The 16,095-nt window shown below is 46.0% G+C and overlaps 1 protein-coding gene across 2 annotated transcripts in view; it reads left to right on the forward strand.

Annotated features, from left to right (window-relative positions):
* Positions 1–15,708, forward strand: part of FAM135B (family with sequence similarity 135 member B) — a 249,944-nt gene extending 234,236 nt beyond the window's left edge. For both annotated transcript variants that reach the window (XM_043880471.1, XM_043880470.1), the window contains exons 14-20: positions 1,554–1,720; positions 3,239–3,330; positions 4,342–4,439; positions 6,520–6,671; positions 10,200–10,310; positions 11,827–11,940; positions 12,236–15,708. In XM_043880471.1, the coding sequence (XP_043736406.1) occupies positions 1,554–1,720; positions 3,239–3,330; positions 4,342–4,439; positions 6,520–6,671; positions 10,200–10,310; positions 11,827–11,940; positions 12,236–12,441 (940 nt within the window). In that variant the 3' untranslated portion in view covers positions 12,442–15,708. The remainder of the gene's footprint in view (positions 1–1,553; positions 1,721–3,238; positions 3,331–4,341; positions 4,440–6,519; positions 6,672–10,199; positions 10,311–11,826; positions 11,941–12,235) is intronic.
* Positions 15,709–16,095: the final 387 nt, after the last annotated feature.

A 16,095-nucleotide genomic window follows, 5' to 3' on the forward strand; every position in this document is an offset into this window, starting at 1 on the left:
GTTTATCATTTCTTCTGAAATGCCAGAATCCATCCCTTTATCCTTGTCTTGGGTCCGTATTCATGGCAGTCCTTCCCCTATAAACTATGCATTTGATTAAATATAGTATTGAATTATCTAACCAAAATATCCCATTTCACTCACTTGTTCAAAAAAGTGCTGAACAGTTACACATTTATAATATCTCCAAAAGAAATTGCACAGACAGGTAAACTTTGGATCCTGTGTTTTGCGAAGACTGTTAAATACCTAGTAATGCCCATGTCATCAGTTTAATTAACACATGGCAGGCACTGTCCAGTACTGGCTCGTGTCCTGTGCCCCCAGCCTAGGAAGGAGGTGGAGAGATGACAGAAGCAAATGAGGGCAGCTGCGTACATGGGGTGGTTCATGTGTGCACAGCTGAGCCAGAAAAAGAAGGACCTAATTTTTCTGTGGAGCTATCAGTGTGGATGGAAATGAATGGTGGCCAGGAGCAGCTGTTTAGAGATGACACCTAAGTGGAGGAGAAACTATGAGACATCATGTTGATGACAATGATGGTGGTGATGATATGGCTGGTAATAGATTTCATCTTTTTTTTCTTCACTATTTAATTTGTTTCAAGTACTATATTAAGCATTTTGCATTGATTATATCGCTTCATACACAAAACAAAGACAACTTCATGAGTTCAATGAGGGTGTGATGCCCCTCTTTTTTTACAAATGAGGAAACAGCACAGAGAGGTTAACAGTTGGCCCACAGGTGGTTGTTGCGCTCTTTAGTCACTAAGTTGTGTCTAACTCTTTGCCACCCCATGGACTGTAGCCCACCAGGATTTTCCATCCATGGGATTTCCCAGGCAAGAATACTGGAGTGGGTTGCTGTTTCCTTCTCCAGGGGATCTTCCCAACCCAGGGATGGAAGCCACGTCTCCTGCATTGACAGGCAGATTCTTTACTACTGAGCCACTAGGGAAACCCCCAGATAGTAAGTGTCAAAGCTGAGATTGTGACCTGGGAGTTCTGACTCCTGTGTTCATGCTTTTAATCACCACCTTGTCAGGTAACCAGGCAAAGGAGATGATAACCAGGTGGAAAAGGCATTTCAGACAGATAGACCCGAATGCACAAACACATGGAAATAAAGATAAGAGACATAATTCATGCAGGGAATGAAATATCTTCTCCAACTGTTCTTTTTGGGGGCTGGGGGATGATGCTGGAGAAGTAGGTGGAGGTCAGGGTAATAAACTTTCATTCCTGGAGCACTAATTAAAGATTGTGTGGGTCCTTGAAGCTGGATAGAATCTCTGAGGTTCTGTTCATTACAGGAACCACATCTGCAGAAACCAACTCAATCTAGCCTTTGTTTTTCCTGGATTGCTTTCTTGCCTCCTTCAGAACCAAGCCTTCCTCACTAACCTCTCCCATGAGGTAACATATTCAGCCTTTGCCGCTTGGCACAGACTTCCTTATAGATGTTCATCACTCTTGCATCTCAGCTCAACTCATCTCCTGTTCAGCGTGGAGCACACAGCTCGACTTGTGATTAATTAGTGTATTCTCCAGTTTTTATCAGGCCAAAGAGAAATTTAAAAAAGAGCTGAAGATTGATGGATTTCTGTACAGTGACTTATCTGTACTAGCTTCTGACATACCGTATTTCCCACCAGAGGAAGAGGAAGAAAATTTGGAAGATGGGATTCACCTGGTAGTCTGTGTCCATGGCCTGGATGGTGAGTTCTAAAAGGTTTCCCCCTCAAAATGTTGTGATATAGACACATTATCACATTTATGATTGAATCTAGATCAGGGGTTTGTTCAACAAATGTTCAGTAGGCAACTGTGGAATGATATTAAGTATACTGGAGCTAGGAAAATGGCATGGTCTTGCTCCCAAGGAAAGATCTCTTTGGCAAAAAATATGTTTGAGTTAATGAAATACCCAAATGGATGAATTAATGCAATGGAGGGATAAATAAGTCACATCCACTTTATATGGGATCTAACAAATAACTAAGGGTCAGAGAAATGAAAGGGCCCCTCTAGGGCTTCACTGTTGCTAAGCAGCAAAACCTGTGGTCACATACTTCTTATGATAATCAAATAGGGAATGGTGATGGCTTCACTTCTGTGACACACTCTTGTTAATATCCTTACTTTTTCTCACTCTTGGGGCTAATGCATTTAATTGTCTGCATCCAGTCCTGGCTATACGCATCACATAGCAAAATGCTGAGTCAATAGGTCTATTTGGTGAAGTGGCCAAGAATCCAGTGGTAGATCATCCACTCCAGATGATGATGATGGTGGTGGTGGTGGTGGTGATGGTGAAGACCAGGGTGTATACATCACTCACCATGGTCCCGGAGCCTTCTTAGATGCTTAATATAGGTTAATGTGATTGATCCTGACAACAGCCCTGCAGAGTAGCTACTATTATCTGGCCCATTTATAAAGGGGGAAACTGAATAAGAGGGCAGCTAAGTAACTTGTATAAGGTCCCACAGCTACTGCAGTTGACTCTCCGTGGTGGTCCAGTGGTTGAGTCTTCCAGTGCAGGAGCTAGGATTCAATCCCTGGTCAGGGAACTAAATCCCACCTGCCTCATGGCCAAAAAACCAAAACATAAAACAGGGACAAATTCAACAAATTGTAGCAAATTCAATAAAGACTTTAAAAATGGTCCTTGTCAAAAAAAAAATAGCTATCAATGCAGGAGGGAATATATATATATATATATATATACACACACACACACACACACACACACACACACAAACACACACACACACTTGCAGCTGATCTGCGCTGTAACAGCAAAAACCAGCACAACATTGTAAAGTAATTATCCTCCAATTAAAAATAAATTTAAAAACAGCTATCAGGCTGGGTTTTGCTACTTATCAACAACACTAGAAGAATGTCCTGAATAAACAGAACTAATTGAAGAAGGGGGAGGCAGCGTGTCTTCAAGTGTTCCTGGACTGTTATGTTCACAAGCCAGAAAGTGACAGGTCAGGGATTAATCCCAATGAGAGAGGGCTGCCAGGGTGGCCCTGAGCCTGTGTGGATGGGAGGAGGGGGCCGCACGGGGACCAGTGGGCCGGACATGTGTTAGTTGCTTTTGTTATGGACTTAATGAAAAAAATGGGAAATGGGAGGGATAGGAGAGAAATAAGAAATAAATCCTTAGTGTGTCAGGTGTCACATGACTCAATGTGGGTCTGTGTGGGGTTATCTGTCCTCTTTAGGGAACAGTGCAGACCTCCGGCTGGTAAAGACTTTCATAGAACTGGGGCTCCCTGGAGGAAAACTGGATTTCCTCATGTCTGAGAAGAATCAGGTATGACAACAAAAGCATCAGAACCGAAACAGTCCCTGACTCATGTCTTAGATGAGCCTCCTAAAATCACCGTGATGATTATGGCCACACAGGTGGGATGGAGATTTGCCAGGGGACCCTGGCCAGGCGCTCAGGTCTGGAGAGCTCATTTTCCTTGGGGAGGAGGAAATAATAAGAAGGGGGAACATATGAGTCAGGTGACTGGCCCTCTCGACCTCACAGGTCGTAGGTTGGGTGACAGCTTGGAGCATAAACAATCCGTGGGTCTGTCTGGGGAAGGGGTTTGTCACTGGTGTTGGTGTAACCAGTGGAGCTGGATCGTGACCTTTTCATCATCAGAGGGAAACTATGGAGCCTTTGCCATTTCAGGGCTGGAGCTTTAATGGGGTGTCAAGGTAGATGAGACTTGAAAGAGTCCATGACCAAGAGTTGGGGTTGGGTGTTGTCATTGATTCCCAGCTCAGGGGACTTGAGATGGATGAGGCTAAGTATCCGCTGGAGGCAGAGTACTGCTTGTAACTAAAGGGCCTCATGGCCACGGAACATGGGAGCCGCACAGAGAGTAGTCAACAAGCAAACATCGGAACTTAGTCTCATTGCTCCCGCTTAGTGGTCAGTCCTTCTGCCTTTTCTCTGACACCTGCTCTGTACAAGGCCATGTACTCTGCAGGGTGAAGGGACAGACATGTGAGGAAGAGGAAAGAGAATCATTTCGAACATCTACGATGTGCTGAGCCCTTGGCACCTGTTTGCTCTTTTAATCTTCACAACCATTCTTTAAAGGGTGGACCCTGTTATCTCCCCATGGAAGAGGGAACCCATAGTCCAACCTGGAAAGCCCCAGTTGGGGGTTACTTTTCTTGATGTTGAATCCTAACTTGTAGCCTGAGGTCAAGCATGGGCATGCCCCTAGGATGTACCTTGAGGCTTGGTGGAGGAAAACGGGCTTGTGCACAGAGCCTGGCTTGTGCAACTGCCCCCTCAATACCCGTTTCCTCTCTTTCCTTCCAGATGGACACGTTTGCAGATTTTGATACCATGACTGATCGGTTACTGGATGAAATCATTCAGCACATCCAGTTGTACAACCTCTCCATATCGAGAATTAGGTAAAAGGAGACCACAGGTAGTTAATGCTAGGGGGAGCGGTGCCATTTTTAAGTGTTTGCTGTGTACAAGCTCAGCATGATGCCACTTGAATTATCAGGCTGGGATTAGTTAACTTGGGGCTTTCAAGGGACTAGATTACTTTCAGAGCAGCCGTGGGTCCCAGGGTTGCTTGACATGCCCTTGTCTGGCGTAGCCGCTGTGTAGGAGCCTACAGCTTGTGCAGCTCACGACAAAGAGAACTGGACTTAAATATGTGTGTTCCGTGCGCTCAGTCCTGTCTAACCCTTTGTGACCCTTCAGACTGTAGCTTGCCAGACTCCTCTGTCCACAGGATTTCTTCAGGGAAGACTACTGGAGCGGGTAGCCATTCCCTTCTCCAGGGATCTTCCCAACCCAGAGATCAAACTTGTGTCCCTGCATTTCCTGCATTGCAGGCAGATTCTTTTTTTGAAGGTTTTCTATTTCATTTATTTATGTAGTTTTTCATTTATTTTTATTAGTTGGAGGCTAAATCTGTGGCTGATTCATGTCAATGTACACAGGCAGATTCCTTACCTGCTGAGCCACTGGGGAAGCCCTTAAATAAATACTCTAGGTTTTAAATCCTTGTTTTTTTGACAGTTACAGGTTTGTGTCCACATTCTACCATGTAACCTTGAACAGACTTTCTACATCTCTGATCCTGTTTCCCCATCTATTAAGTGGACCAGCCCGAAGGGATTCATTAGCTGCCACATAAAAGGGCTTCATTCAGCACTAACTGTGACCTTACACTGTAACAGACCACTGGGTGTCAATGTTGAAAGGATTAAGGGGATAGTCCATAGAGTGTTCCTCAGGCACCTGCCGATGTGGACATATCTGGAAGTGAGTCCTCGATATCCACGATCCCATTTAGGCCTTGGGGATGAATTATCACTTCTTTATTTCATAAATGAGGATGCAGAGGCCTACAGAGTTAGGTAAAAATAAAAGGACATGGGAGTCCCCTGGTGGTCCAGGGGTTAGGGTTCCCTCCTCACTGCCAGGGCCTGGGTCCCATCTCTAGTCAGGGAACCTAAATCCCACAAGCTGCACAGCAGAGTCAGACAAACAAACAGTCAACAAGCTGAAAAATTCATGGGAATTCCCTGGCAGTCTAGTTGTTAGCACTCGGTGTTCTCACTGCCAAAGGCTTGGTTTCAATCCCTGGTGGGGCTACTAAGATCCTGCAAGCCCCACAGTACGGACAAAATTAATAATGATAATACTAAAAAGTAAGAGGACATGGGGGCTTCCCTGATGGCTCAGATGGTAAAGAACCTGTCTGCAATGCAGGAGACCCAGGTTTGATCCCTCGGTTGGGAAGATCCCTGGAGAAGGGAATGGCTACCTACTCCAGTATTCTTGCCTATAGAATTCCATGGACAGAGGAGCCTGGCAGTCTATAGTCCATGGGGTCCTAAAGAGTCGGACAGGGCTGAGCAGCTAACACTTTCACTTTTCAAGAGGATATGCACAAGAAGAGCTAGGGAACTCTGCCTCTCATCTAGTTGGGTTTCTATAAATAATTATTTAAGCCGAAAGTGCTAATGTGTGGGACCCACAGATCTCGGAGCAGTGGAGCAGCCAGGGCAGAGTATGCATGGGGGGCTGAGGGGGTGACAGAGGGTGGAGGAGCCCTGGAGAGGCAGGTGGAAGTGGGCCAGGCTGAGAAACTGGGACTTGACTCTATGAATGACCGGAGGGTCCATGCTCCATGTGTATTCCAGAAAGGACCTCCAGGTACCCCGAGGGAGTCGTAGAGACCAGAACTGGGTGGAGGGGCTGCTGTAATAACACAAAGTGGGAAGGTGTCTGTACTTGTGACCACACTGGGCCCAGGGTCTCCATCACGAGGGCTCCATCCTGGGCTCCACGTATCCAGCATTTGGAAACCCCAATGGGGATGAATTACTGCCCCCCCACTTCACCCTGCATTTTCCCCTAAGTCCTGAGGGAGCTGGAGGCTGGCTCACCCCTCGGTGCTCCTGGTGCAGCATCTCCCTGGCTGCTGCCGTCCTGCGGTCGCTCACGTGGACCCTCCCCGTCTCTCTGCAGCTTCATCGGCCATTCCCTCGGCAACATCATCATCCGGTCGGTCCTCACGCGGCCCCGGTTCCGGTATTACCTCAACAAACTCCACACCTTCCTGTCGCTGTCCGGGCCCCACCTGGGGACCCTGTACAACAACAGTGCCCTGGTCAGCACAGGTAAGACACCGCCAGCATCAGCACCCCTCAGCGTCATGCAGGGCCCAGGGGAGGGCAAAGCAGAGATAGAGGCTCTTCCTGATGGAGCCTCCTGGCTTTGGAGCCAGCCTCTGCAAAGTGGTGGCGCTGGTCAGCCACCGTCCCACACCTGTACCCGCCTGCCCTCAGGGTGGACTGGGCTGCTTGATGTCCTCATAGGAGGTGGCTCAGATCCGTTTGCTTTCACATTATTACAGAACACAAGCTGGGAACATGGGTTATTTGACACATAAATACATAACAAATGGAAGTTCTTTCCTTTGTCAAGCTGTCTTCCCTCACAAACCAAGGAAGCCAGTTTTGAACAGAAACAAATGATTTAGACCACATTTTCCCCAATAGTAATTTTGCAACACTAGTGAAATGTCTCACTGAAAAATGAGACATTACCAATAATCCTTCCCATCTAGCATATTTAGAGTGATTTTGTATGGCTCACTCTCCTTATATTTGCATTCACGCACATTTGCATGACAGTAAGGCTTCCCAGGTGGCTCAGTGGTAAAGAACCCGCCTGCCAATGCAGGAGACATAGATTTGATCCCTGGGTTGGAAAGATCCCTGGAGTAGGAAATGGCAAGCCACTCCAGTATTCTCGCCTGGAAAATCCCACAGAGAGAGGAGTCTGACAGGCTACAGTCCATGGGGTCCCACAGCTGAGCATGCACATCATCACGTCAATCATAATATATATACACCCTGTGTCTTATTTCCTTTCATCTTTATCAAATTTATTTATTTGTGCATGTGACATAATACTCTTCCATGTTAATGTCAGCATAACCAGAATAAATAGCTGGATTTCGAAATGAAAGGTTGATTTTCACTTTTCTGTATCCTAAATGGATCTGTTCAGTTCAGTTCAGTCACTCACTCATGTCCAACTCTTTGCAACCCCATGGACTGCAGCACACCAGGCTTCCCTGTCCATCACCAACTCCCAGAGCTTGCTCAAACTCTGATGCATTGAGTCGGTGATGCCATCCAACCATCCTATCCTCTGTCATCCCCTTCTCCTCCTGCCTTCAATCTTTCCCAGCATCAGGGTCTTTTCTGGTGAGTCAGTTCTTCACATCAGGTGGCCAAAGTATTAGAGCTTCAGCTTCAGCATCAGTTCTTCCAATGAATATTCAGGACTGGTTTCCTTTAGAATGGTTTGGTTGGATCTCCTTGCAATCCAAGGGACTCTCAAGAGTCTTCTCCAATACCACAGTTCAAAAGCATCAATTCTTCAGTGCTCAGCTTTCTTTATAGTCCAAACTCTCACATCCATCTATGACTATTGGAAAAACCATAGCTTTGACTAGATGGACCTTTGTTGGCAAAGTAATGTCTCTGCTTTTTAATATGCTGTCTAGGTTGGTCATAGCTTTTCTTCCAAGGAGCAAGTGTCTTTTAATTTCCTGGTTGTAGACACCATCTGCAGTGATTTTGGAGCCCAGAAAAATAAAATCTGACAGTTTCCATTGTTCCTCCATCTATTTGCCATGAAGCGATGGTCTGGATGCCATGATCTCAGTGTTTTGAATGTTGAGTTTTAAACCAGCTTTTTCACTCTCCTCTTTCATTTTCATCAAAAGATTCTTTAGTTTCTCTTTGCTTTCTGCCATAAGGGTGGAGTCATCTGTGTATCTGAGGTTATTGATATTTCTCCCGGCAATCTTGATTCCAGCTTGTGCTTCATCCAGCCCAGCGTTTCTCATGACATACTCTGCATATAAGTTAAATAAGCAGGGAGGCCATATGCAGCCTTGATGTACTCCTTTCTCAATTTGGAACCAGTCTGCTATTTCATGTTCAGTTCTAACTGTTGCTTCTTGTCCTGCATACAGATTTCTCAGGAAGCAGGTCAGGTGGTCTGGTATTCCCATATCTTTAAGAATTTTCCACAGTTTGCTGTGATCCACACAGTCAAAGGCTTTGGCATAGTCAATAAAGCAGAAGAAAATGTTTTTCTGGAACTCTCTTTCTTTATCTAGGATCCAATGGATGTTGGCAATTTGATCTCTGGTTCCTCTGCCTTTTCTAAATCCAGCTTGAACATCTGAAAGTTCTCAGTTCATGTACTGTTGAAATCTGGCTTGGAGAATTTTGAGCATTACTTTGCTAGCATGTGGGATGAGTACAATTGTGCGGTAGTTTGAACATTCTTTGGCATTGCCCTTCTTCGGGATTGGAATGAAAACTGACCTTTTCTGATCCTGTAGCTGCTGCTGAGTTTTCCAAATTTGCTGGCATATTGAGTGCAGCACTTTCACAGCATCATCTTTTAGGATTTGAAATAGCTCAGCTGGAATTCGATCGCCTCCACTAGCTTTATTCCTAGTGTTGCTTCCGAAGGCCCACTTGACTTTGCACTCCAGGATGTTTGGCTCTCATTAAGATCTTTTTAGTATAATTCTTCTGTGTATTCTTGCCACCTTTTCTTAACATCTACTGCTTCTGTTAGGTCCCTACCATTTCTGTCCTTTATTGAGCCCATCTTTGCATGAAATGTTCCCTTTGTATCTCATCTCTAATTTTCTTGAATACATCTCTAGTCTTTGCCATTCTATTGTTTTCCTCTATTTCTTTGCATTGATCACTGAGGAAGGCTCTCCTTGCTATTCCTTGGAACTCTGCATTTAGATGGGTATGTTTCCTTTTCTCCTTTGACTTTCACTTCTCTTCTTTTCTCAACTATTTGTAAGGTCTCCTTAGACAACCATTTTGCCTTTTTGCACTTCTTTTCCTTGGGGATGGTCTTGATCACTGCCTCCTGTACAATGTCACAAACCTCTGTCCATAGTTCTCCAGGCACTCTGTCTATCAGATCTAATCCTTTGAGTCTATTTGTCACTTCCACTATATAATTGTAAGGAATTTGATTAAGGTTATACCTGAATGGTCTAGTGGTTTTCCCTACTTTCTTCAATTTAAGTCTGAATTTGGCAGTAAGGAGTCATCATCTGAGCCACAGTTAGCTCCCAGTCTTGTTTTTGCTGACTATATAGAGCTTCTCCATCTTTGGCTGCAAATAATATAATCAATCTGATTTTGGTATTGACCATCTGGTGATGTCCACGTGTAGAGTTGTCTCTTGTGTTGTTGGAAGAGGGTGTTTGCTATGACCAGTGTGTTCTCTTGGCAAAACTCTATAAGGAGCATCTTTAAAGATTTCTTTCTTTCTTTTTTCTTTTTTTTCCCTGGTATTTCAGACGTTTCCTTAGGCTAGATTTATGGAAGGGGATTGAAAAATCAAAGGGTTTGGTTAACTTCATGTCTCCTGAAGCCTGTCTCATAAGATTTTATCTCTGCCTCCAGAATGTAACAATACACATGTACCTCTCTAACTTTCCAAGTATCTGCTAAATTGCACACTCTCCTTTTTAAGTTAACTAAAAGCCACAGTTGAACATTAATCTATCCCTATTCTTTTTGTTTGTTTGTTTGTTTGTTTTTTGGTTGGATCTGTTTGATATGGGTTTGGCTTGATTTTCATCTTTCTAGGCTTGTGGCTCATGCAGAAATTGAAGAAATCTGGGTCACTTTTGCAGCTGACCTTCAGGGATAACGCTGATCTGCGCAAATGTTTCCTCTACCAACTAAGCCAAAAGACAGGTGAGTGGATCCCCCAGCTGCACACCGAGGTGGTGATGAGTTAGAGCTGGAGAGCCAAACCTTGAGAGCCAAATTAGATGCAAGGCCGTGCTAATTCACTCACAGAAGGGTGTCATCAGGAGTTGCAGTGTGACATAGCCTTCTCAGCTCACAGAGCCCAGCAGCTACCCCTGGACTAGCTGCCCCTGGACCGCCTCCCCCGCAGCCTGGGGACCAGAGGCAGGTGTGTGCTGTGTCCTCTGCCCTAGAGCTGCAGCCTCCACATCCCACCAAGCTTTTAATGTCCCCAGGTCTGTGTCCAGCTGACAGCTTCTTTACCCAGGTGCAGATTCCCCTACCAAAAGGGCAGGTGGACACTGTCCATTTCTGTTGACAGGGCAGGGGGACACGGGGGTGCCTGAGATCACACCTTCACCCACACTTGCAATGAGGAAGCTCATACAGGTGTTGAAGACTCAACCTGCCAAGGGAATGAGCAGAGCACAACAGTGACCTCATGTCCACTGAGGGAGCAGAGAGGTTGACCAGTTGTTCCACTGAGTCCTGCCCAGCAGCCTGGCCTGGCTCAGGGTCTGCCTCATGGCCCACAATCTTCCGTCAGTGTCAGAACACTGACTCTGATGCTCTCTCTGCCTCCCTGGGTGTGAGTCTGGCGTAGCCCTGGACTGATGGTAACCTTGGACAGGTTCCTTACCCGCCATGTCTGTCTCTCTGTGCTACCATGAGAGCCACAGCCCCATGGGGAAAGGAGGGAAGCAGGCTGGGGCAGAGGAGCAGTCGGCTCACAGCGTGGCCCCTCTGGAGTGACTCTGCAGAGGGAGGAGGGCTGGTACCTGCCCCTTGCGGGTCACTGAGAGTCCGCCAGCCCCCAGCTTGTGGTCTTGGGCTGTTATCTGAAAAGGCTCATTTCATTTGGAGGCGTCCCCCACAGGGTCCCTGGGCTGAAAGCAGTCCGATGGGGGACCTGGGTGGAGCACCGCAGCGCTGGGATATCTCTGGTGAGCTCGGGGACTGAAAGAATAGGCTGTGATGCTTCAACTGGGAGATCCCTCGGTCTCAGAGCAGGCTGATTCAGGGAGGTGAGGTGACCTGCAGATCGATGAGGTCAGAGGCTGTTTTCCTCCAGCAGGTGACATTACTGGGGCTGGAATGCAGGGGGCCATGCAGCTGGGGAGGAGGAGCAGAAAAATACTAGATTTACTTCCTTATGGATGCCTTACTGTTCCCATTTCAGAGAGGCGTTTTTGTCACTTACCTGTTATTTATCTTCCACTGCTCAGGGTCGTGAGCTCCCTAGTGTCTGCAGCGGATGAGGTCAAAGTTGCCCCCTCCCCGCTAACTTGCAGAGCCTCTTTCCCCCTCCCAGACCCAGAGAGCATCATTCAGTGACTCTACCCACGAGTCTGGTGTCTTCCCGCTTTTCCTTTCTCTCGGGCACGTTTGTGAAATGTGTGCAAAGCAGAGGCTGTGGGTTGAAACTGCCTGAGCAAAACAGCACCCACCCGGCTTATTGCAGGTCTGCAGTATTTTAAAAACGTTGTGCTGGTTGCTTCTCCCCAAGACCGCTACGTGCCCTTTCATTCAGCCAGGATCGAGATGTGTAAAACCGCCCTCAGAGACAGACACACAGGTAAGCCACATTTCCTTTCCTTTTTTTCCTTTCCCTTCCCGTTTCTCCTCCATCTCCCACTTCTTTTTCTTTTCCCCTCCCCCTTCTCCTTCTTTCTTCTTCCTTCTTCTCCATTCTCTTGACTTCCTGATTTGAAAAGCAGAAGGAAATCATGATGAAGGCAACTCTGCCTAGTAGGGCGCATCAGATATTCTGCCAAGGACTAGGAGCCAACACACACTTGCGGGGGTGTTTTTCTGTAGATCCCACTGCTGAACTTTTGCCCTCGCCTCTCATCCACCTTCCCTCCTCCCAGGCCCTGTTTATGCAGAAATGATCAACAACCTTCTCCGCCCTCTGGTGGACGCCAAGGACTGCACTTTGATCCGACACAACGTGTTCCACGCCTTGCCCAACACTGCCAACACCCTGATTGGCCGAGCAGCTCACATCGCTGTGCTGGACTCCGAGCTCTTCCTGGAGAAGTTCTTCTTGGTGGCGGGACTCAACTACTTCAAGTAGTGGCTTTGAGCGCGCGGGCCTTGGGGAGCTCGCCAGAAATGTTTAAGATCCGTGAGAGCTCTGGCTGAGACATCCTTTTACAGACCTCTGTCATTCCAGGGTTGAGCTCAGAGAGGAAGGCGCTGAGGGGTGGAGGGTGGGATGGAACTGGACATTCGAGGTGCTTCCATTTTTGGAGAGTTTGGGAAAGCTGAATCCATGGTGTCAAAGACAACAGACTTTGCCCGAACCTGTCTAGCCGCCTGGAGTCTCATTCAAGATGCTTTCTAGCAAAATTTGGAAGAAATAAAGAAATAGAATCCTTGGAGTTGGTGAGCCCACCTTCTTAACTCCCACTGGCTCACAGAGAGATGGCTCCAACTTAACTAGGTTTGTTGGGTATGTGACTAGTTCATAGCTTTATCATTTTTGATGCACTCAAGCATTTCAGAACTCAGGTTAACCTCTGTGCAGAAGTGGAACATATTTGTGTAAATATAATCCTTAATTGATTCAAATGTGCCACTTGTTCAAGACCGTGTGAACCCATATTCTTATGCTCTCCTCATATTTTCTCAACAAGGGACAAAAGAATGCTTCATAAACTCTGGTTTTATTTCTTAACAGCAGCCGGTGGGGTGATCTGAGGTATAGAGTGATGCTATCGGTAAATGCAAGTTTGTTGCAGAGAAAAAATTAACTGGTGACCTGGCTGCTCCACCTACTCCTCCAGACTTTTTCTATGCATAACCCTGGTTCACACATTATTTTTTGTGATTGCTGACATCTCTGTCTGTAGTAGGGAAAACAGACTGAGGCTAAACCTAGCAGAAGGTGGCCCTAAAATGAACACACACCTGGGTGAAGCTCCTGCTGATACACGTCCAAAGAAATGCTATGTTAGCATTTGATGCACTCGCAAAAAATTAAAACCATCCACATGGCCAGCTGCTTCTCCTCTCCATGGAAGGGGAAAGACATCTCAATGGAGGAGTGCTGGATTTAAAACCTCAGGGGGGGCTCTGAGAAGGGTGCTGGTTATCTTTCACTAGAAATGTCTTCTTGCCTTAGGAAAATAAAGGGCTAGGGAAGGTTACCATTGATTAAAACACACACACACATACACACAAGAGAAAACAGGACAAATGTGAGATCAGAGAGAACAACAGCCAGGTTGGGGACTCAAATTGTTATCGGTAAGTGACTTAAGGGGACTTTTGAAAAATGACTGGAGTGTTTAATATGGTCCCAAAGACTGAGTATCCACTACGGGCTAACAGAAGCCTGTAGGATCATTTAGTTGTAATGAAGGAACACAGGAACAAGGACTATAGGGATCATTGACACAGGAGTCACGTCTTCTGCAGACAGAAGCTCCTCCCACTTCTGCAAAAGTTGCTTCTGAAACTGTGCAAATTTGTCTGGAACCAGACTCCTGGTCCCAGCACCTGGACCATAACCTTAGTGATGCCCACCAGTGCCATGGTAGTAAGCCAAGGAATTCTAGACTCAGCTGAGAATTTCAGTTCCTCAGGTAGTAACAGTGTGACTTTGAAAAACATAGTAGACCATGGCAATCAAGTCCAGGTAGACAACTTCGCAGGAGAGCAGACTGAGGCATTTCTAAAGAAAGGAAAAGCTGGAGAGGGAGTTGGAAAGACCTCCCACACAAGAGATTTAGGGTCTCTGTGGGTCTTCTTCGAAATCTCATTGTATCTTAGTCTTAACATGTATGGGATAACAATGCCTTGGGTCACTCTCCCACTGGGTATTTTCCCAAGCTCTTGATGGGCGTAGACTCTGGTTACTTGTGAACATGACCAGTCTACTGTATGATGCAGAGTGGGTGTGGACCCCACAGCGTAACCTGGGAACTTGCAGTTCTTACAAGTGCCCAAGTGCAGGGCGGGGCCATGGTTTATAGCATCTTCTCCTTTTTGGCCAAATGAGGAGCATTTCATGTTTGTGTTTCCTGTGCCCATCAGCAAAGTTTGTCATTCCCTGGTCATCTGAAAGACCATGCAGCCAGCGGCTATGAAGCCAGGGTGAATCAATGACTGTCGTCTTTTCCAATAACCAGATGCCATTTTTAACTTCAATATGCTGTCTGGACATAGAACTATTGGCAATAAACATCCAGCTGTGTGGTGCACCTCTTTTTTATAGGGGTGCTCTGCTGTCTTTGTAAACCCTCTCTGGCCTCTGAGCATCTATTATAATTGTGTAGAAAGTATACATCTCTATATTGTAAATAAGAGTGTCTAGTGTTGCGTGTCACGCCTCATTTGAAAGGCTTTTTTATGTCTCTTTCTATCGAAGTATAGACATATAATATATATATATATAAATATACATATAATGTAAAACAGGGGCATTCTATTATTGACTATAAAATTATGACAAAATGCCTGCCAAGATAATAATAGTATGTCTTCATTCTCAACAGAATGTTTGTTTTTGTCTTTATGGTTTGTTAAATTTCTCAGAACTAGTTTAGAAGTAAAAATGACTAATATTGAGATGAATGGGAATTTGTTGTTCATGAGCCAGATACACCCAGAGAAACAAATGTGAAGCTAATGTCACCTTGGGGCAAAAGTGATACCTCCATGGCAGGTTGAAATCGGCTGGAGTGCTGTGTACCCGGGGAGCAGGTGGGGAGAGAATGGATTCCTACTGGTTTCTGGAGCCCACAGGTATTCACTGAACAGCTTTCATCTGTGCCAGGTGGGAGCACAGGTCTAAAATGCAGTCTGTATCCTCAGAGAATGCAAGAAGATCCAGCCTTGTTAGTAAAACATGGTATAATGAGGGCTTTGATGAGACATAGAAAGGGTCAAAGGGATTCTAGAAGTCTAGTCTTCATTGCCTGGAGAATAAGAATGAGGCTTTCAAAGTGAGACCTGAAAAGCGAGATACTGACCTTGCACAGCCTGTTACCACCAAGTGCATGCATTCATCAATTCATTTATTCACTCATTCAATCATTCATTCAACAAACGCATCTCGAGGGCTTACTGTGTGCCGAGAATGTATTGGTAAGATTCAGTAGTTCACAGTTTAGCAAGGAATATGGCCAATCAGATAAGAAGTTAGAGCAGGCGGACCCCATAGAGGTGGCAGGGATCTGATGGGGGCTTAGAGGAGGGACCCTGTGGATGTTGGATGGCATGTGATCAGGAAGGGCCTTGTAGAAGATTCTGTGTCTACACCCAGATGCCAGGCTGAAGAAGAGTTGGCTGGGTGGAGGGTGGGTTGTGGGAACCCTCAGGGAGGGAACAGGGTAAGTGAAAGGTTTCAGATGAGAGAGAGCTGAGAAACTTTGTTACATCGGACAGGCAGATAGAGAGTCTGCTTTGGTACAAGAAAAGAGGTGCAGGAAGTTAGCCACCATGGGGATCGTCTTCTTATATCAGGAGGAAATTTCCATCATTAACACTAGTAGGGAAATTTCTGCTCAGTAAGGAGGGTCTCGTGAGAAACCAAGATTCACACCTGTCATCACGTCCCTCTCCAGGGTTTGAACCTAAAGCATCATCTTAGGTATTTTGCTGCATGCTACTGTTTAGTTGCTAAATCATGTCCAACTCTTCTGCGACCCCATGAACTGTGGCTCACCAGGATCCTCTGTCCATGGGATTTCCCAGGCAAGAATACTAGGGTGGTTTGCAGTTT

Source organism: Cervus elaphus, chromosome 21 (genome assembly GCF_910594005.1).
Source record: "Cervus elaphus chromosome 21, mCerEla1.1, whole genome shotgun sequence".
Classification (NCBI taxonomy): Eukaryota; Metazoa; Chordata; class Mammalia; order Artiodactyla; family Cervidae; genus Cervus; species Cervus elaphus.